The sequence below is a fragment of the Mytilus trossulus genome, chromosome 10 (genome assembly GCF_036588685.1).
Source record: "Mytilus trossulus isolate FHL-02 chromosome 10, PNRI_Mtr1.1.1.hap1, whole genome shotgun sequence".
Lineage (NCBI taxonomy): Eukaryota > Metazoa > Mollusca > Bivalvia > Mytilida > Mytilidae > Mytilus > Mytilus trossulus.
Genome location: NC_086382.1, coordinates 36,950,356 through 36,973,954, shown reverse-complemented (window position 1 = coordinate 36,973,954; position 23,599 = coordinate 36,950,356). Strand labels below are relative to the sequence as shown.

Here is a 23,599-nt window from a genome sequence, read left to right as displayed (position 1 = left end):
ATAGTCAACTCTCGTTATCTCTACTTTACAAAATATATATAATATGATGGTATTTTTATTTTTGATACCAACTTTATCAGCAAGAATATCAAGCTAACCCCAAAAATTGCCTTAAACTTTCAAGTATCAGGTTCTGTTCATATTTAAAAAAAATGTCAGGATGTAAAATCAAAAGGTTATGTCCAAATTACAGATAATTTGAGATATTGGGATTTTTGAGATATCAAAAGTAAATATAATGCAAATTATTGAGATAAAGAGAGTTGACTGTATTTCTTCATGTAAACATAAACTTACTTTAAAGAAGGCATTAGGAAATTTCTTTATGTACATTTACTTTGAAATTCAACTTTCTATCAAAGGTCTTTATGAAGTTGATTACAACTTTTATCTGCGGGACATGTTGATAATGGCTGCCTTCCTTAGGTAGAATTTATGTTTAAATGAAAATGGTGATGAAAATGAGAAAGAAATTCTGGATTTTAAGATGGCAGCTAAAAACCCAGTCCCTCTCACATTTTCACAAACATGGTGAAAATAAAATTGATTTCTTTATTTATATAGTTTGTTAAGCAGTTTCACAAGTAAATTACTGAAGACTCTTTTTACTTTCATTGGTACAAATTTTCTTGGATTAATGAAAAGTAGTATTTTATGGATATTTAATTTCATGGTTTTGTCAAAGTCTGTGTACAAGCCTACACAAAATGTGAACTTCATTGAACATTCAAATTTTCCGTTTTACCTATATCCGCAAAAATTTGATCCCACAAAAGATAATGAATCTACACATTTTTTTATTGGTTTGTTGTGTTTCCATTAGTTCTATGAATATTCATTAAGTATGGTAATCATTAGTTGTATGAATATTCATTAAGTTTGGTATTCATGAGTTGTATGAATATTCATTAATTGTCTTGATTGAATATTTACAAACTAAGATATTTTCTATCATTCCATATATATATCTTCTGTTGGATGTGTAAATGCCATATATTCCTGGTAAAATCTCTTGAAAGCTTGTCTACAAAAAAAGAAGAGTTTGCAATTAGAACAAATAGAATTGATGTCATATTAACTTACTGTAAATTCAGAAATTATTGCGATGTTTTCATTGTTGAGAAAAATGCGAGTGGGTTATAATCACAATAATTTAAACTCAGTTTGATATTTTTTCTATGAATAAAACAGGATTATTTTCAATAACACAAAAAATGAAATTGCGTTTCAGTTTAAAATGATAAAATCGCAATAATAAATGCACGCAAAAATTTCTGAATTTACAGTATTACAGACACAAAAATTTAATAACCAGTGTCTCAAAATGGGGAATCATTGACAAAGTAAGACAGAACTCAATGTAAGTTGAATAATTGTATATATTCATAACATACACAATCAAACTTGTGTTTTAAAACAATGATGTAATCAGGTTTGAGGAAAGGTAAAAATAGCAAATCAAGGCAAATTTTGTTTTTAGGATATTATGCCAATTAAAAGGATAAGGTTGGGTGGGCCAATACATTCTCTACCCCCTTTCCTGAATATGCAATTGTTAACTATATGACATGAAATAAACCTTATATGTACAATTATTTCTTATCATGTCAAATACAGATGAATTTTCCATCTTCATTTAATACAGAATTTGTCCTCCATTAACACTGGAGATATCTCCATCACATAAAGTTCAGTTTATGTTTTTCAATAAAAAGAATTAATGTTATAAAATAAACATACCCTAATGCATCATTGACTTGACGAGTTGATTTTTCACCAAGAAATACATGGCATGCAAATCTATACAGCTTTGGATGTTTTGTTATAAAAGCAAAATACCTGGAAAAAAAGACATTTTATCATAAAATAATTCTTTTTTTTACAAGTTTGTATAGAAATATTTGTGTTTAGAAATGGACTTGTACTGTTTACAAAATCTATGTAGTTGTATCTTCAACAAAATATACAAAAAGATTTTTGAAATTTATAATAGATTTTTTGGTTACATTGGTTGCAATGAATTACCTTGATTTCCCAGTTAAATAAATACCGATAATTTCACATGTGAAATAAACGTGGTTCTTTCACTCTCTGAGGTCATACAACAATAGGCGTTGCAAGGATGTCAATAACCGAGCAAAACAAATTGTGAATACATAGAAAAAAGAGATAGTTCCTTACATGGTCCGAGTACACAGTTATTTCGTAGTGCATTTCTTTTAGACAATAAATGTAAATAAAAAAAATCCCACCTGCGCTTTCTCAATAATATTTTTACAGTGTGTTGTACTACTTTTGGGACAAATTATATCAAAATTATAGAAAACTTCATCACCTCTAACTCAAAATATGGACAATTTTGTGTTAAGGGGGTCTTGAAATCTTTTGACAGCTTCCGAAGTGCTAATTTTTTTACCTTTTTCAGCTGGACCTAATCACTACTTTACCTAAATATTTATGAACCAAACTTTTTTACAGTGTCATTTTACCCCCCAACTTGCTATTTGAGGCATAAAACATGGAGAATTAAATTTGGAAGGGGTATAACAAAATTGCCAAGTAACACACTGTCCACATTAAGGACTATATTCGTGGACAACGAAAATCAAAGGACGATAACTGTGTACTTGGACCACATGTTTTACATTAATTTCTTTAAAAAAAGTTATTTGCCAATGTAATAAAAAGAATAACTAATTAAAGAATTCAAATATCGAAAAAAATGCTTGCTACAGGTGAATTATTGAATTATCTCCCATTATAAAGATCAAATGAACATGTATTGTTTGCAAACTGTTGTCATTGTATCTGGGACAAAGTGTATGAAGTAATGTTTGAAATCTTTTTAATCATTTTTAAATCCCATGTACTTAGGAATTGTGGTACTTCATGAAAACCCTCAGTTTGGACAAAACAGGGGAGATAATAAATAATGGAGTACACCTTTATATATTGTGGATTCATTATTATTCATTTGATACCAATTTTAATGGGTTGGTTTTGTGGGTACAGATGAACCACGAAAATTCAATTCAAATGTTCAACAAATATCATATTTTCAATAGGCTGCGTATAGTATACTGAGATTGGCAAAACCACAAAATCAAATATCCATGAAAATGCAAGCTTTCAGAAATACAAGAAAATACATATCACCCAAAATAAATGAATCCACATGATTTCAACTTACTTGTCTTTCCTAGGATGACATCCACAGTAGGTTATATTCTTTAATGCAAAGAAATGGGTAAAATCTGTGTCTTCGTGCTGAAAATATTGTAATAATTTAATATGAAAATAATAATAAAACTTATATATACTGTAAATTCAGAAATTATTGCAAGGTTTTTATTATTGCTAAAAATATTGTAAACGCAATAATTTAAACTTGCATTTTTTTTTTTTATATCAATTAAACATGATTTTTCTCCAAATCATATTAAAAAATTGTGTTCAAGTCTAAAATGACAAAATCACAATAATAAATGCACGCAATCATTTCTGAATTAACAGTAACATATATATATTTCTCAAATTCTATGGAAATTTATCCCTTTCCAAACCCATTGTATAAAAAAAATTAATCAACGTGTGGTTAACTGTGATCTCAACAGATCATTGGATGATTTTAAGGGTCATGACCTTTTTAGCTAACTGGATGATTCAAAATATGCGATAACAGGTGTTAATGAAATTGACAACTTCGTGCAATGTGAAAGGCACCCGAAGGGGGTTTTCGATTAACAAAACAAGAAAATGTTTTTAATCATTAGAGAAACAGATTCTTACATAGTTACTCGTGGATTATCTGATTTATCCAATCTCAATAGTTAAATTATCAATTTTAAAGTCCTTGCCGAGGCGGCTCGGACTTTAAAATTGATAATTTAACTATCTCGATTGGATAAATCTGATAATCCACTGGTACCAATGTAAGAATCTAAATATATATGTCTTCCAGCTGAAAATATAGTTATAATTAAATAAAAAAATAATAATAAAAAACTTATATATATATATATATATTAAAATTTAATGCTGTTGACACTGTAAAAAATATAAGATAAAAGATATTTTTTTTGTATAGTTTCATCAGAGTGACTATCATTACTACAATGTGGATATGATTAAATCAAAACAAATAGTAGGTTCGAAGACTTTGAAACAGAGAGTCCAAAGCATTTGCTAGACAGTTAAAAAAATAAATACTGGCATAGTTTGTTTTTTTATGAAAACAGTTACTCACCCCAGTTTTACTTTTGTCTAACATTCTTATTCCATACTGACTTATTTCTACTGTACATAATGGTGGAGGCACTGAACTTTTCTGTGACCTTCTGGATAATGCAACCTGTTAAAATAAGGACAAATCTGTCAAACAAATATTTAGGATAACAATGTGTAACCAATATTTTTCTGTAAATTTTTTTTGCAAAGGTGACTTTGGTGCATAAAGTTTTGTTTAATTTGTTGATGTATTCTTAAATGAGAAATTTATTGTTCCATACATGTTCAGGACCATCTGATATAAGAAGATCAAAGCTTGTGGCATACTGACAACAATTCATATCAAACTTTTCACCCAATCGTGAAAGTCATGAGAATAGTAGCTAGAAAAATTTAGGTGCTATACAGTATTTTACATGGAACTCAAGCTCATAACTGATCTGTCACTTCTTATGACAAATTAAAAAATAACTTAAGTTCTAACCAGGTGCTCCACATGGCTCAGCTTTATATGACCACAGAGGTCAAACCCTGAACAGTGGGGCAAGTATGGACACAACATTAAAGATTGAAACAGCTGTGAATTCGGATTGTGATCAAATTTTGACATAATATGGGTTTCTGGCACAAAACAAATGTCAAGATCTTACAAATCTATTGCGCAATATTGTGGAATTAAAGATTTCTTCTTCAAACTTTTCAAAAATTTAGAATTTTAGAAATTTGGGAAAAAAATTGAAAACTACCGGTACTACATTGACAAAACAAATGTCAAGATCTTACAAATCTATTGCGCAATATTGTGGAATTAAAGATTTCTTCTTCAATCTTTTCAAAAATTTAGAATTGAAAACTACTACATTGTGTACCACCAATAGTATGGAAACTTGTGGTACAATTTCAGAGAGATTCATACACTTAACACAAGTTACTGTTTGAGAACTACAAAAATGCTTATTTTGGGCCCCCTTTAGGCCCCAAATTCCTAAACTATTGGGACCATAATCCCAAAATTAGTCCAGAAACTAAATGCATCTTTGGATGATGACGACACAGACAACAGCGCAGACGACAACGACATGATGGCATTATACGACACTAAAATTTGTTTGCAGTTGGATAAAAATAGATGGAATTTGCAACCATTATATTATAACCCATTTAAATATGTATCATAAAAGTATTCAAATAGAGAAAATGACATCATTACACAATCATGACTAAAATTAAATATTTACTTCATCAACATTTATTAATGGGTTCTAAAAATAAATGGAATTTGCAATCATAAAACCCATTTAAATATATCATAAAAGTATTAAAAATAGAAAATGAAATGAAGCATTTAAAAGTAAGTTCTAAAATAAAATAGACAGCTAATCACCAAGATTAAACATCCTTGATTTATAACACAAGAGTGCACACACTGAAATGTCTCGCCTTCTTTACTAATCATTGATATTATGTTGATAGTCGTAATAAAAATTTGTAAGGGTTCCGCGGAACCCAGTGTCTCGCCTACTTTTGCTGTAAATCGCAGGCTCAACATAAAGGAGGAAAAAAAATCATTAAAAATATTCTTTTTGATTGTAAGAAGCATCTGTCCAAGTTTGGTAAAAATGTAGGATAGTTAATGAATCTAATTAATGTTTTGAAAACTTAAACTGCAGACTGTATGTTATGTTAACTGGAAGAAAATGTAAGTCCCTTTAAAAGTAAAATACAGAAAAAATGGAAATATCTTTTAACAAAATTTACTTCTGGATACTATCTTATGATCATAAATAAGCTTCTGTCCAAGTTTGGTACAAACCCAGCTAGTTTAAGAAACTGAAAGTTATTAAATTTTTTAAAACTTTAACCACAGAGTAAATGTGATGTTTCTCTGTAGAAAAACTAAGTCCATTTAAAAGTAAAATACGGAAATAATGGATTTATTTTTTTACAAAATTTACTTCTGGATACTATCTTATGATCATAAACAAGCTTTTGTCCAAGTTTGGTTCAAACAAAGGATAGTTTAAGAAAGTTATTAAAATTCTAAAAACTTTAACCACAGAGTGAATGTAATGTTTCCCCGCAGAAAAAACTAAGTCCATTTATAAGTAAAATACGGAAAAAATGGAATTTTATTTTTACAACTTTTCTTCTGGATAATATCTTATGATCATACACAAGCTTCTGTCCAAGTTTGGTAGAAATCCAGTGTAGTTTAAGAAAGTTGTTAAAATTTCAAAAACTTTAACCACAGAGTGAATATTTGTGGACGCCGTCAACGACGACGCCGACGGAAAGTAGGATCGCTTAGTCTCGCTTTTTCGACTTAAGTCGAAGGCTCGACAATAAAGCTTTATTACAACTGTCACATAAACTTAACATAAACCAAGAAAACTAAACACTGACCTTTGAACCATGAAAATGAGGTCAAGGTCAGATGAACCATGCCAGGTAGGCATGTACAGCTAACAATTCTTCCATACAACAAATAAAATTGACTTATTACTTATAGTTTAAGACAAGAGTGCACACGCTGAAATGTCTCGCCTTCTGAACTTATCATTGGTATTATGTTGATAGACCTAATTATAAAGCTTTATTACAACTGTCACATTAACTCAACATTAACCAAGTAACATATCATTGATCAATGAACAATGACAATGAGGTCAAGGTCAGATGAACCATGCCAGGCAGACATGAACAGCTAACAATTTTTCAATACAACAAATAAAATTGACTTATTACTTATAGTTTAAGAAAAACAGACCAAAACACAAAAGCTTAAGACTGAGCAATGAACCATAAAAAATGAGGTCAAGGTCAATTAAAACCTGCGCGACTGACATATAGATCATGAAATATTTCCATACACCAAATATAGTTGACCTATTGCATATACTATTAGAAAAAAAGGCCAAAACTCAAAAACTTAACTTTGACCACTGAACCATGAAAATGAGGTCAAGGTCATATGACACCTGCCAGGTAGACCTGTACACCTTACAACCATTCCATACACAAAATATAGAAAACCTATTGCATACAGTATAAGAAAAACCGACCAAAACACAAAAACCTATTGCATACAGTATAAGAAAAACCGACCAAAACACAAAAACCTAACTATAACCACTGAACCATGAAAATGAGGTCAAGGTCAGATGACACCTGCCAGTTGGACATGTACATCTTACAGTGCTTCCATACACTGAATATATTAGACCTATTGCTTATAGTATCTCAGATATGGACTTGACCACCAAAACTTAACCTTGTTCACTGATCCATGAAATGAGGTCGAAGTCAAGTGAAAACTGTCTGACGGGCAAGAGGACCTTGCAAGGTACGCACATACCAAATATAGTTATCCTATTACTTATAATAAGAGAGAATTTAACATTACAAAAAATCTTAACTTTTTTTTTCAAGTAGTCACTGAACCATGAAAATGAGGTCAAGGACATTGGAAATGTGACTGACGGAAACTTCGTAACATGAGGCATCCATATACAAAGTATGAAGCATCCATGTCTTCCACCTTCTAAAATATAAAGCTTTTAAGAAGTGAGCTAAAACCCAGCCGCCACCACCACCGCCAGATCTCTTTCCCTATGTCGACCTTTTTGGGACAAAAGTTGCAGGCTCGACAAAAACCATTGTCAGGGAGATTATTAAAATATGATTTTGAAAAAACCTTGGGACACACCCATTTTTCCATCCCTCCCCCACACCTCCCAAATTGATAGAGATCCATTCACTTGAACTAAAGTTATTGTCCGGAAACCAAATGTGTCTTTGAAGGATGGCGCAACGACATGATAGCATTATATGACACACAAAAAAAATTTGCGGTCGTATAAAAAGTGCAGAAAGTTACTGGCTTGACACTAGGACCAAATGCAACCAACAGGAAATTTGTGTGTGATGGTAAGGGACTTAAATACAGAACGGAATGAGTGGTGTTTCAGTTAATATTTCAATAATACAAACCTTATTTATTGCCTGACATAAAACTTCATCTCCTTTGTGACCATTCACTTCTACTGACCCTAGAAATCGTAACTGGAATCTCCAACTTCCATCTTCATCTTCTGTAAATATCACGATAACAATTAAGGAAGCATATAAATTTATTTGTTTTGTAACTATGTATCTCTCTTCCATATAATTATTAATAGGACATAACCAACAAAATACTTATAGTATAACTAATCGCCGTATTTGAATATCAAAAATAAGACAACGCGTGACCGAACGACGCATGGATTAAACGAGTGCGCAGCACGAGTTTAATCCATAGCGGCGTTCGGTCACAAGTTGTCTTATTTTTGATATTCAAATACGGCGATTAGTTTTACTTTTTATTACATTGTCAAATTGCTTTTATTTATGGAATTAATGTAGAAAATGTAAGGAACTATATGGTTTTCCTACGCATGTTTTGTTTCGACGTTATCGACGTCTTGACAACGCCTATTGTTGTATGACGTCAGAGAGTGAAATAACCACGTTTATTTCACATGTGAAATTATCGGATTTATCTAACTGGGAAATCAATGTAATTCATTGCAACCAATGTAATAAATACTGATAATTGGAAGTCAGACAAACTTAAGGTACTGTAGATTCATTTGTTTTCATGGGTGCCAATTTTCGTGGATTGAGGAAAACTCACACTTTTTTTATATTTACTTTTATTGTTTAGCTGAAGTCTGCATACAAGCCAATGGAAAATTTGTCACCTGTACTAACTGAATCCCCCAAAAAAGTGGTATCCAACGATTAATAACAAATCCAGTTTATGAATAGCTAGAAGACATAACTAAGTATAGAATCGTAAGAAAGTTCATGTTACTGCACTTCGTTGTGCAATTACGCAAACTCACAAAAATGGGCAGGAAGAGACAATAGTTTAAATAACCAGCCAGTGACTTAATTGCACTGTACAATCTATAATCTCCCAGAAAATTTAATGACCTTGAAGAAATTATCCCTGGTTTTTGTGGGGTTCTGTTGCTCAGTTTTTAGTTTTCTATGTTGTGTTACCTGTTCTGTTGCTGGTATTTTTTTATCAGGGTGTTGCTTGTTTATTTTGGGCTTGTGAATTTGAACATCCCTTTTAATAGTATCTTTTGCCTCTCTTTAAAATTTTAGAAAATATAAGCGGTTAGATGTAATACATAAAATGTATCTAATAGCTAAAACAATGGATACTGTCTTTTATGTCTATTGAATGAACTATCAAACAGTTGAGCCGTAATGTAGTAGTTAGGGCCTTGGACTGCTAAAACAAAGGTTTCTGGTTCGATACCCATGTAGATTTTGAAAAAGAGCAGGCTAATGCTGCTACAAGGCAATACTCGCACCCACAAAGTGAAAAGGGATAAATATAAATTGCAATAACTTGTTGACCAATCCACTATAAATACATATGTTTAAACTAAGCTGTTCAGTAGCAAATAAAGTAGATTTAGTGTTTTAAATTACCGGTTTCTTCCTCCAAGAACTGTAAATCTGTTGCATACATTGATGGAAATATTCCTTGTTGTCCCGATCGTAAATTGACACCTTTAATTTAAATAATATTTCTTTTTTATTATTTATTAACATATTTTGATATATCAGAAATGACTCAAAATGTGTCTTTTAATATTTATAAATATTTAATTTTTTGCAGCAATTAAGTTTTGGACTAGAGGTTACATACAAAAAAAAGGTTTTTCATTTTATAGTTTCAAACAAGATGTTCATCATTGTCATTTAAATGTTTAACCCTGCCGCATTTTTATTTCTACGATTATTTTTTATCAGTAAGTTAGAATATCAAAATTTCATTAATTGACCGAAAAAAAATAATCTCAGATACCTTTCAAATCCTCTTTAACTGTTTAAGAATGAAATGACACTAAAATAGTTTTCCGCCCATATATTACAAAATTAAAATACAAACCTTCACACCAAAGGTCGTCACTGGTTTTTGTTACATGTAGGGGATCTCCTATTTCTATTGCCACTTCGTCTTTATGTCTTGGTATAAATCTGTGCATTCCTCGATGGGTTACTTCCAAATCTAAATAATTAACACCAGGGTAACTAGACGATGACCTTCTCCGTGAACCTGAAGTTCAGATCAAGAGCTTATTATAGATAACTATTTAACATTTAATCCAAATCAGCCCTGGTATCAACCGCCCTTGTTTCCATGATCAAATCTTAGAAATTTAGTTTGAGTTCTGATATGGATGAAAGACTGATTCTATTGAGAATCAGATATTATATAATATGTTGAATTCTGTGATTCCTTTAAGAAAACAGATGTGTGTGCAACAAAACATTGTACTTGGTTGCATAAATTTAGCCTGAATTGAAACAATTGTAGTTGAAACCAAATTCAATTTTGGTGTAGAAGATAACTTAAATTTTAATTATTACTTATTTTTTAACAATGAAATCATTGTTAATTTTAAAACAGACACTAAATTCCTGCCCTATGCAAAATTTATGTTAATTTTGGTAATACATATACACATCATTTTATAACTTGAATATCTGAGTACATATTAAATTGATAAATTTCTGGACATGTTAATGTTTGGTTACCGTAAGTTAAAAGCCTTTACAGTGGTTATAGTTGATTTATGTCCGTCAGATTTGATTTTCTTAAATTTGTTTTGTTATAAATTATGTTGCAAATTGTTTCACATTTTTCTTATAGTGTAATCAACTATACCGATTGAAGTTTTTGATATTGAAGGCCATAAAGCAACTAAAAATTTCTTACATTGCTTTATTTGAACTCTTGTGGATAGTTGTCTCATTGGAAATCATACCACATCTCTCTTTTTTTATATAGATTTGAATGTTCAATGCATAATGTATATGTTAATTATCCTGCTTAATGAGTGCTTGATAAATCAAAATACTGTAAATTCAGAAATTATTGCGATTTTGTCATTTTAGACTTAAATGCGATTTTAATTTTTACGATTTTGAGAACAATCCTCTTAAATTCATATAAAATATTTCAAAATGCGAGTTTAAATTATTGCGTTTACAACTCAGTCGCATTTTTCGCAATAATAAAAACCTTGCATTAATTTCTGAATTTACAGTAACAAAAATACAATACCAAACTCGGAGAAAAATTCAAAACAGAAAGACCATAATCAAATGGCAAAATCAAAAGTTCAAACACATCAAATTTGATAACAACTGTCATATTCCAGACTTGGAACAGACATTTTTCTTATGTCAAAAATTAATCCTTGTTTTATAGCTAGCCAAACCTCTCACTTGTTTAAGTCCACTTAAAATATAATCAAGGGCAGCTGTAGATTTGTTTTCATTCAACCATGGGTTGGAAATTTATATTTGATTATTTTATCTAGAGCAACAGCATATAAATGCACAACCCATGTAAAGACAATAACATCATTACGTGGAATTTTCATTTTATGAACTTTTATCATGAAAAATAAACTAATTTGTTTATTTTGCTTTAGAATAAAGAAAATCATATTGAATCTGAATTTTGGCTCATGTAAACTGAGGGATTGATGTCCAAAATTGAGAATACCTGGTAATATAATTAAGTTGGGTGTAACACTGAACAGCCAGTTTTGAGTATTTATGTGCCTGTGCTAAAAGTAGATATACTGTGATTATACTGGTTGACAATAATGGGTTGTCATATTAGAATTATTAATGAAAACTGCACTTGTCAGAATCAATAACAAACTGTGAATACACGAGTACATGAAGAAAGAACATACCATCTGAATCTCTCCCGTCTCTCCCTGACGCTGAGGCTACAGATAAATGTTTTTTCTCTACAGACGAATCCTCCTCCAAATATATATTATTAGAATTAAGAAATGGTTTTGTGTTCTTTGAAACGCTATTTGTAAAGTGTGAACATTTCAACTCTTCTAAATATTTTCGACTAAATTTTGGATATATTTTGTCATTAGCAGATGATTGTTTTGTTACGGTAGGTTCACTTGGTAAAAACACATCGTCCTCTTCGACAGAATCAGTTTTTAGTAGAGCTTCTTGCAGTTCGTCAGCTAGACATTTCTCATTTGTAACTGTTGACTTGACTTCTTCAACTGGTAATTCAGCTGTAATAAAAAATCAATCCAAATGAAAATACTTAGAATCTTAGATCATGGTTGATTTTTATAAAGATTTTAAAATCAAGTCTAGTTCTAACCAAAAAACTAAATTCATTATTGTGTAACCAGTTTTTGATTTTTATTGCTTTCAATTACTGTGCAAAGCTTTTAGTTATATTTGATATTTCCTAATGAATTATTATTTGACAAATATTGATCTGATAGTTTTCCTTATGATGTGTATAAGGTTCTATCGGCTACAAACATATATAGAACTAGTAACTTGTCCCATAGATGTACATCTGAATGCTTGTCCCATAGATGTATATCTGAATGCTTGTCCCATAGATGTATATCTGAATGCTTGTCCCATATATGTATATCTGAATGCTTGTCCAATAGATGTATAAATATGGGTGGTGGAAGCCAGAAAGCTCTGAGAAAACCACTGACCTTTGAAAAATGACAATCCTAGTCAATTAAGATTGGAGCCAAGTAAGTAAGTAATGACTTTATTTAAGGTGGTACCTAACACTACAGGGAGATAACTCTGTAAAGTCAGCTAAACGTTTTAATTACGTTGTGTTCTAAAAAGAATATTAAGCTTCTCAATGATCAAAATTGGTGTTTGTCAAACTGCTATATAAACAGTGTAATTTTTCTGACAAAATGGTTGGTTCAAAATTTTTGAAATTTTTATATTTTTGTTAAAAGGTCAAAGTAAATACTTTTACAAAGTTTTATGAAAATTAAACGAGCCAAATTAATATTAGTTAAAGTGTTGGGACCACCTTAAAGAGGGTGACTCAATTAGCTTTTGCTAATCTACCTTGAGGCCCTTGAGTACACCTGCATGAGCAGGGTTCAAGCCCACAACCCCAGTATTGACTAGCTAGTTATAACAGTAGTAGAACTACTTGACAACTTTAGGCCCCCAAGAGGAGAAGATATTAAATACCTAAGATAAGGAGTAAAAGTACAATATGGGTATTCAAGTACAGATGAACAATGTTGTTTTATACTTTTAATACTGTGAAACTTTTTAGAAAGGTTAAAAAAATCTTGTATCAAAATAAATCAAACCAATATAAATTTCGTACTTAAATCAAGATTTATTTGTGATAAAAGCACTTATAAAGAATTTTTCCAATTGGAATACCTTCAAAGCAAAACATTTGCAATTATCCTGTTAAAGGTAATTGAATTCCATTATGATCAAAGATAATTCACATCAGCTGACATGAAAGAAACTTGATTCTCACATGACATTGTATTGATTACTTGATTACTATGTCTTATTTGTATTGATTACTTGATTATTATGTCTTATTTGTAAGGAAATCTCCTTATTTTTAAATACATTGTAAACAAGACTTGTTCTACAGGACATACCGACTTCACCATACAAATCAAATAACCAATAGTTGAAATTGGCCTTGCCAAGAGCCTAGATGCAAACCACTTTTTCTCTTATACCAAGTATGAATCCTAATAATTTTTTTCATAGCTTCCGATTGAGTAATATTCAACACTAGTTCAAACAAATTGATAGCTTTATACCATATGATATTTGTAGGTCTGTCTGAACAACAATAAAAAAAATTAGTAAGTATCTCAGAAGGAACTTTTCTATTAAATCATAAAATGTAATTCAGTTAGTCAAGTATTTTTTCAGAGTATTTGTTTTACTATGAATTCATTTATCTTTGTAAGTAACAAATTCCAGGAATCGACTAGACATGCTAGAGATTGTATTTTCATGGATATTTGAATTCATGGTTTTTAAAAAGTCTGCATAAAAACCCATTAAAAAATCGCAGTAAGTTGAATATATAAATTTGTTATTCACTTGTACCCAAAAAAGCCAGGAAAATTGTTTTCCCCTGAATAATAATGAATCCATAGTATTAATAATATTTCTTTTATATTCCAATGTAATACCATATAAATCATTTGAGTCTTTACTATATAAAAAAGAAGATGTGGCATGATTGCCAATGAGACAACTGTCCACAAGATACCAAAATGATACAGACACTAACAACTATAGGTCACTGTATGGCCTTCAACCATGAGAAAAGCCCATACTGCATAGTCAGCTATAAAAGGCCCCGATAGGACAATGTAAAACAATTCAAACGAGATAACTAACAGCCTTATTTATATAAATAAATGAATTGTCAGTCTACACCAATATTTTGGAACCCCCTTTTTTTAAGAATCAATGCATTTGAATGGGGACATATGGCTGAAAGCCAGTGGTCCCCTTCCCCCCTTAAAAAATGGCTGAATCTGCCATTTAAACCATTGAATCATTTCTAAGTATAAGGAATCTTTCTGCTAAATATTTGTTTAAATCTTCTTGGTGCTTCAATCTAGAAAATCTAGCCAAACAGAAAATCATATTTTCTGGTTGTAAAATCCATATTCATTAAAACATTATTAAATTGGAAGCACAGTGAGTTATAAATGTACCCTTCAGGAAAATATCTACCAGGATTTGACTTACTTGCAAAACAGATGCTTAAACTTTATAAAGAGTGATCAATAAATCAGGTTGACTCAAATCAAATGTTTTCAATTGCATAATCCACATTATGCATGTACTAGCACAAAACATCTTAATTACATAACAGTATTCTGAATCAATGATATCAAAAAGTAAAAACACAAAAATACCGAACTCCGAGGAAAATTCAAAAGGAAAATCCAAAATCAAAAGGCAAAATCAAAAGTCCAAACACATCAAACGAATGGATAACAACTGTCATATTCCTGACTTGGTACAGGCATTTTCTAAAGTAGAAAATGGTGGATTGAACCTGGTTTTATAGCTAGCTAAACCTCTCACTTGTATGACAGTCGCATCAAATTCCATTACATTGTCAACGATGTATGAACAAAACAAACATACTCAAAGAGTAAAAATGTCAAAAATAGGGGTAAAATCATAAAAACAATATCAAATGAATTATCTCTGATTAATGAATACTCATTTTTCTACTTGTTATAATCTTATAATGGCTATATATTCGGAAATTAATGTCAGTAACGTGTGGTAGAAATGGAAACGGTGAACAATATTAATAATTCACTAGAGGTGTAATGAAACACTGATGGTATTGATCTTGTCCTAATTGACACTACTCACTAGGATATTGACATTTTAGAAATGGAATTTGGTAAACAAAGAATCAGAATAAGGTAAACAAACCCTAGTGACTATATTCATGTCAGCATATTTTCTATATTGTGCTCACATTTAAAATGAAAGTATTACTTCCAAGTAGAATTTAGAAATTTGCACCTCTGTTGCCTAATGAAAATAAGTATTCATAAAGTATAAATTATAACGTACATAACCAAAAAAGACAAAAAATGCAAATGCAGGTTGCTTTACGAAAGGTGTTGTATCCTATATTCTGGGTTCTAAAAACCAGTTGGCTAAATGATTACATTCTTACTAGTTTATTATCAGGTTAACTGAATGTGACTTCAACACTTCTTTCAATTATATACATGTATCATGAAGTTCTAAATATTGTAGAAAATCAACCCAATTGTTATTCTTATGAAGATTAACATAATGTGAAAGCAAAATTTTTACTCTTCAGTGGCGGATCCAGAATTTTTCAAAAGTGGGGGCCCCACTAACTGCCTAAGAGGGGGCCCATTCTAGTCATGCTCCAGAGATTTCCAATTTAATCAACCAAATTTTTCCCAAAAAGGGGGGGGGGGGGGGGGGTTGACCCCCTGAAAAACCCTCTAAATCCGCCTCTGCTCTTATCTTGTGATATGGGTGATCTGCAATGTTACATGGGTACATTACTGTGGATTCATTAATATTTGTTGAATACCAATTTTCATGATTTTCGTTGGTACAGGTGAACCATGAATTTAAATGTAACACAAATATTTCTATAAGGATGTGAACAGACTTTGCCAAAACTTCAAGGTCAATTATCTATGAAAAAATGCAAGATTTAAAAAAAAAAAAAATGAATCCACAGTATATCATATAAAAAGGAATTCTTGGGCTTTTTTGGTTAGAATGTAAATGTAATGTTTGGTTATTATCTCAGTGACATTTATCCTTTCTATAATCATATATACATACTGCTTCAATGAAACATAAACAACTATAATAGACTTAATGAGACTATAAAAATACGGGAAAATAACTAAAAAGGGAATAATATCAGATCTGTATCACACCAATACAGCTTATATCAATAAAATGAAATAACTATCACTAGAAGGTTGTTTACCATTAGCTTGTCTAGGAATCTCTGGGAGTTTTCTTGGCCTCTTGGGAATTTTAAAACCATTTGAACTTTGGCATCTTCTATTGGTTGGTAAAGACTTATGGATTGTTTTGTCTTGAGATTTGTCTAGATCCTGAAATAAAAGATAAAAACTTTGACACAAAATTTGGTAGAAATTCATTTAAATAAAAAAAAAAAAAAAAAATCATAAAATTTTGTTTTTTGAAAGCTTAATTTAATTTTCCGTGTTTTTCAGATAAATGCTTAATCAATTTTACATGGTCACTCTCTGATGTGGCAATGTAAAAAAGTCATTCTATTTATCATAAGCAGAATAATGACTCACAAAGCACTCAGGATCTGTTAAATTTTCAAATTATGACAGTAATAATTGATTCAGAAATCAGATACACAATCTAGGACTGAAAACATTTTCTGCATTAAACATCCCAAAATAACAACTGTTAACATTCAAACAAGTTAATGGGTCAGGTCAAAGGTATATTGTATTATATTGACAGCAATAAGTTAATATTCAAGTAACATTACAATGGGCGATTCTTTTATTGACATATTTATCAAATGGGATCAAATCAATGATATATTTCTAAAAGAGCAGAAAAATATAAAATGCATGTGATTTATATAATGTACCTTTTAAGGCAAAAAACTGGGTATATTAGATTATGGAAACTATCACTGATCCATTCATTAAAAGAAAATAAGTAGCTTTTTTTTGCTGCATTGAATACCCATTGGTGGCCTTCAGTTGTTATCTGCGCTTTGGTCGGGTTGTTGTCTCTTTGACATATTCCTCATTTCCATTATAAATTTTATTTCATGGTATTTGTTTTCATTATTCAGCAGAGAAGTTTATAATTGTTATATAATATGGTTGACTATACAACAAGAAATAATTGTACATTTATCCTGAGACTACTCTCAGATTTATCATGCCATCAGCTATAGTGCAAAAAGTAGGTAAGTTGTAAATTTAGAAATTGTTGCAAGGCTATGAATAATGCGTCTGTGTAAGTTTCGGAATAATCGGAATGTTCATTTATTGTATAATAATTTAATTTTGGATGTAACACGTCTTCTGACGTCATTTTGTTTATCATATCATAGAAACAATTTTGTCATGTGAACATGACGTCATCAACGTTTTTTAATAATTTATGCCCGTTTAAAATGGAATTTAGAATTAAATTATAAGAAGTAACTGTAATATTTTGTCACTCTGTTCAAAGTGATATAAAAAAAATGTGGTGCACACTGTTAAATAACCTGCTATGCATGTTATTCAGTGTGCACCACATTTTTTATGTTATTTATTCATAGACAGAAAAAATATTACAGTCATTCCTTATTTAATATTTTGATCCAGAATCCCTGAATATGTAGTTTTGAGTCTGATTTTAAAGAAATACAAAATTAACATACCTCAAAAGTAACAGAACCTGTCCTTGCATCAGATTTATTTTCTTGGCATTCTAGATACTGTGAATTTATTACATTATTTAATTTCTCTAGAGCTTTCTGTTGGGAAACCAGTATATCCTCTTTATGCTGGTACCCTAATTTATCCTCTGTTCTTTCGATATGATTTTTAGGTTTACATCTGTCCACAGTCTTTTGTTTTGTTTGTGATAAACATGAGAGTATATACTGTTCTTTGGCTGAGTAATCACTTCCACCATCATCTTCATATGCATTATCAGGGCTTATGTCATGAACCAGTCTGAAAAAAGTAAGAATTATCTGGGTTAATGTCATGAACAAGTCTGATAAAGAATGATCTGTCAGGTCTGATGGCATGAACAAGTCTGAAAAAAAAGAATTATCCGGGATAGTATCATGAACAACTCTGATAAAGAATGATCTATCAGGTCTGATGGCATGAACAAGTCTGAGAAATAAGAATTATGAGGCTGATGTCACCAACAAGAAAGGCCAACAACAAAATAAACACTTTAAAGATTCCAATTTAAAGACCATTTATAACCAATATCTCTAAAGTTAAAACCAAGTAGCCAATAGTCAAAGTTAAAAGGCATGTGGATTATCAAGACAAAAGATATAATTAGAAAAAACAAGAATGTTTCCTTAGTACACTGATGCCCCACTCACACTATAATTTTCCATGTTCAATGGACCGTGAATTGTGGTCTAAACTTTAAATTGACATTTAAATTAGAAAGATCATATCATAGGGAACATGTGTACAAAAGTTTTTAACTTCATCTACTTTTATCAAAAACTTTAACCTGAACTTTGCACTATCATTTTCTATGTTTAGTAGACCCTGAAATTGGGGTCAAAACTTTAATTTAGCATTAACATTAGAAAGATCATATCATGGGGAACATGTGTGCTAACATGTTTAACCCCGCCACATTATGTATGTGGTCCGAGTACACAGTTATCGTCCTTTGATTTTCGTTGTCCACGAATATAGTCCTTAATGTGGACAGTGTGTTACTTGCCAATTTTTCTTATACCCCTTCCAAATTTATTTCTCCATGTTTTATGCCTCATATAGCAAGTTGGGGGAATGAAATGACACTGTAAAAAAATTTGGGTCATAAATATTTAGGTAAAGTAGTGATTAGGTCCAGCTGAAAAAGGTCAAAAACTAGCACTTCGGAAGCTGTCAAAAGATTTCAAGACCCCCTTAACACAAAATTGTCCATATTTTGAGTTAGAGCTGATGAAGTTTTCTATAATTTTGATATAATTTGTCCCAAAAGTAGTACAACACACTGTAAAAATATTATTGAGAAAGCGCAGGCGGGATTTTTTTTATTTACATTTATTGTCTTAAAGAAATGCACTATGAAATAACTGTGTACTCGGACCATGTGTCTGTCCCAAGTCAGAAGCCTGTAATTCAGTGGTTGTGTTTGTTTATGTTTTACATATTTGTTTGTCGTTCATTCATTATTTTACATAAATAAGGCCGTTAGTTTTCTCGTTTGAATTGTTTTACATTGTCTTATCTGGGCCTTATATAGCTGACTATGCGGTATGGGCTTTGCTCATTGTTGAAGGCCGTACGGTGACCTATAGTTGTTAATGTTTGTGTCTTTTTGGTCTTTTGTGGATAGTTGTCTCATTGGCACTCATACCACATCTTCTTTTTTATAAGTTTAAAGTTGATTTGACTTCAATTTCATCAAAAACTACCTTGACCAAACATTTTAACCTGAAGTGGGACGAATGGAAGGAAGAACAGACAAACAAACAAACGATCAGACACACAGACCAGAAAACATAATGCCCCTCTACTATCACAGGTGGGGCATAAAAAAGAACCATTCTTCAAACAATTGTTATTGATAAACATTTAGAAAAATTTGCAGAGGGAAAGTTTTTTCCATGCACATGGAGAAAGATGACTGATCATATCAAACTTGACATCCAAAACGATTCTTCTTATTACAAACTGATAGTCTCTTAGAGTAAATGAAGAGAATCAAGAAGACCACAAATTCTTTGCTTTTTATAATTTTCCAAAAGCTTTAAAATCAAATATTCTACCAGTGTCTCTCTGTTATATAGATTGAATACATGAATTAAAACAACAAAAGAATGCAAAAGGGCAGTCATTTTGTTTTGATTTCAACGTTCTTCACTTGAAAATTGCAGGAACAGACTGTACACTTTAGACTTATATTCATAGTAGTATTAATTCCATGCTTCAAACCATTTCCTTCTTACTATCTTCTGTAAGTATTTTGCCATACTCAGGGTAAGCAGGAAAAAATAATAAAAAATAACTGTTGCATTGACGCATCATTTATATTGAAATAATAGTATGATTTAAATTATTTATAAAAAATAAGTAACTGACAGACATACAATTATTGTCGGATTTTCACGCAATGTCGAATACTCAGTGGTCGCCTTGGGACTGCTATAAAGTGCAACTGACATATCATTTCCTTTTCCAAAATGATCAATTTATTTTCAAAAATTGTTTATGTCAGCTAAGCTTGGAGTATATTGCACCGACTGACAAATCCCCCCTTTTTTTCCTTCCTATTTTTCATATTTAACTAAGCATGAGTGAAAGAAACCCTCCCAGACATTATGATTATTTAACTGCTAGTCATGGAAGAATTAATTATAAAATGCTATACATATAAATATACTTAATGTTGTAACCCAAATTTCAACATATGTACATGTAAATATATGTAAATATTATGAAATGTTTATTTCATGTATAAATATGAACAATATGCCATATCTTAATGGCAGACAATACACAATCAACAATAAAACATAAACAACAACAACAAAATACCTGAATGTCAAGTCTGAATTCAGAGGTCTATGTAATCTTAACATAATTCCAAAATTAGACCATTAAAATGTTCGATGTTAAAAAAGTGTTATCCTTATTCCATTATTAAGTGTCATATGATCTTTTCCTTGCATGAATTAAATTTGTATGTGGGTTGAAGCCATCACTGACGTCTACATTAGACAATATATTACAGAGACTGAATCAATAATCTTTTACCATATTCCTACTGGCTGACTTGGATAATTATGATAATTAGCAGAGAAAAATCAATATCTTGTGATGTCAAAAGGAAAATTCCAATTGTTTTATTAAATCAGACTATTTACTGTTCATTTAATGATTTATTTGATTATAATAACCTTAACAGGCCATCCTCTGTTAATTTATTGACAGATTCAGTGGAATATTTGTACAAGAAAATCTGAATCAGAGAAAGCTAACAGCATTTTTAATTGAACATTATTAAGAAGATTCTTGATTTACAACAATCATGACTATCATTATATATTCAAAGAGAAAAAATTTCATTGTATCCTAATTTTGTTGGAATAAAATTATTATTAATATTATATATTATTGTGAGTTATCTCTCCTTTTCCATTAAAAAAAAACACTTCGAAAATTTTTCATGAAATTGAAACAAATAATGTGTCCTTTTTTTTAAATTCAGGATTTTAATATATAAATTGTAATAAAAGGTTAAATCTCTGCTTTTAAGTTAACAATGAATCTATTCCTAAGCAATAGTCTGTTCAGGAACATATATGGACCATAATTTGCTATTGGGCTCGTTTCCTATAACTATAGAAAAGTGATAAAATTGTGAATTACTGTAAGAAAAGTTGTAACTACATCTAAAGATGCCATTATTTTTATCAACATACCAGTGTATGCTACTCTTCCCTAGAAAAAAATTGAAATATACAAATTTCAAAGATTCTACAACCGTATGTTTGCGTCGTTTCTCGCGTTACTTTTTGCTTCCAAAGAGCATAACGCTGACTGATTTAAAGATAATCGTCACTGGCAAATCGTAACTTTTGTTTTCAAATAACAAAGAACATCGACCAATAAGAATAATCAGAAGAAAATGCCGAGAACTATAAGAATTTATGTAGCAGATGTAAGAACAATGGCGTGACTTTTGTGTCCGATTTCGTAACGCAAATTTTAGATGATGTAATCTGCTTTGTTGTAATAGAATTCTTAAAAACAATATGCAAATATGAACTCTCGCGAGATGTTCAAACAGGTAAATCAGAGATGATTTACATTCTTGTTTTGATCTTCGTAATAATTAAGTAAGAAAATGACGTTATCGTTATGCGTTACATTTCACACAAAACAGAAGTCCAGTTATTTATCAAAATTGTTTGTATCCTTAAGTTCTAATCATTTCCGGTCATACGTGAAACATGTGACTAACATGTGATCACGCCCTTACAGCCTGACATACGATATACTAGTTCTAAACATTGTTTTTGTTTCCAACGGGATGTTAGCAAACATAATCTGTAGACTTGTTTCGACTTGTTTAAAAAAGGAAAATACAATTTTCAAAGAGATTGCACCGGGGGTCTATTATTTTTCCTATGTGCATAATGTTACATACGATCTTGTGTGAAAATAAATGCCCAATGACTTGACAAAATCGATTTCAGATTTAACTGACGTTTAATCACACTACGTTTCCCAATAAGGATGAAAAGGGTCCTTGGAAAATTCAATCGAAACTACTTCTCTTATCATGGTGCCGATGTTCGTTGGATTGATTTTGCTTCAGCAGTAAATATTACTGGATATTTTAGGTGAATACAGATAATTAAATAAAAAATACATGTTAATATACCGTTACACTTGGAATGTACAAAGTTGGTAACTTTGTCACAATTTTTAATTAATTTTTTTTATTCATGTTCTGCAAACACTTTTCAGAAACGCAATAAACTTGTCAAAGGAAAAGTAAACTTTTACCAGGTTTGACTTGAAAGGAAGTACCTTATTGATTTTAGCCCACTAAAGTAGGTTAAAATGTGGAAACCATGTAGATGGTGTACAGGTCACAAATATCACATGGTGCCTATTTTAAAGATTTTCATTCCAAGTTAAAATATTTTTTCTTTACTGGATTTAAAGAATTTTACATTGCCAATGATTTGGAATAAATTTTAAATAACTGGAATTTCAAAACCAAATATAAATATATTTTTTTGGCCAAAACATCAAGATACAACGATTATGGTATCCTGTATCAATGAAGAATAAAACAGCCTATTTAGACACATACATGTACTGGAACCTGGACTAAAACTAATTATTCCTGAAATTCTTTGACTTTGAGTTATTCGATCAAATTTCAAATATTGTAAGATATGAAACTAGAACTCTTTTTTAGATAGAAAAAGTAACCCTTAAATGTGATGTATTATATGTCTGAGTGTCTTTGCTAAAACATGATAAGAAAATAGGCCCTTACAGCCATGTTGAATAGGGGGTAGATTTTCTACAATGGAGGTGTAAATAGTTTGAAAAATATGGACAAACATCAAAGAAACAGAACAGTTGCTTGGGAAACGATTTCCCTTATTACTTTCATACTATTAACACATCTATCCAAAAATTCTACCTCCTTTAATGAGGGTCATAATGGGGATACTTTCATGACAAATAACGGTAAACAT

At 30.8% G+C, this 23,599-nt stretch overlaps 1 protein-coding gene across 2 annotated transcripts; it reads right to left on the bottom strand.

Annotated features, from left to right (window-relative positions):
* Nucleotides 1-845: 845 nt before the first annotated feature.
* Nucleotides 846-21,191, bottom strand: LOC134687294 (C-Jun-amino-terminal kinase-interacting protein 1-like). 2 transcript variants are annotated; one of them, XM_063547453.1, is made up of 11 exons: nucleotides 20,916-21,191; nucleotides 18,050-18,347; nucleotides 16,610-16,739; nucleotides 12,000-12,347; nucleotides 10,178-10,297; nucleotides 9,715-9,795; nucleotides 8,218-8,318; nucleotides 4,247-4,351; nucleotides 3,191-3,267; nucleotides 1,741-1,839; nucleotides 846-1,024 (listed from the first exon to the last, which is right to left on the bottom strand). In XM_063547453.1, the coding sequence occupies exons 1-11, from the start codon at nucleotides 20,957-20,959 to the stop codon at nucleotides 952-954; spliced, it is 1,476 nt and encodes a 491-aa protein (XP_063403523.1). In that variant the 5' UTR covers nucleotides 20,960-21,191; the 3' UTR covers nucleotides 846-951. The 2 variants fall into 2 exon arrangements, with proteins under 2 accessions (XP_063403523.1, XP_063403522.1); XM_063547452.1 differs by having other exon boundaries at nucleotides 10,178-10,345; nucleotides 20,916-21,189.
* Between the last annotated feature and the right edge of the window lie 2,408 nt (nucleotides 21,192-23,599).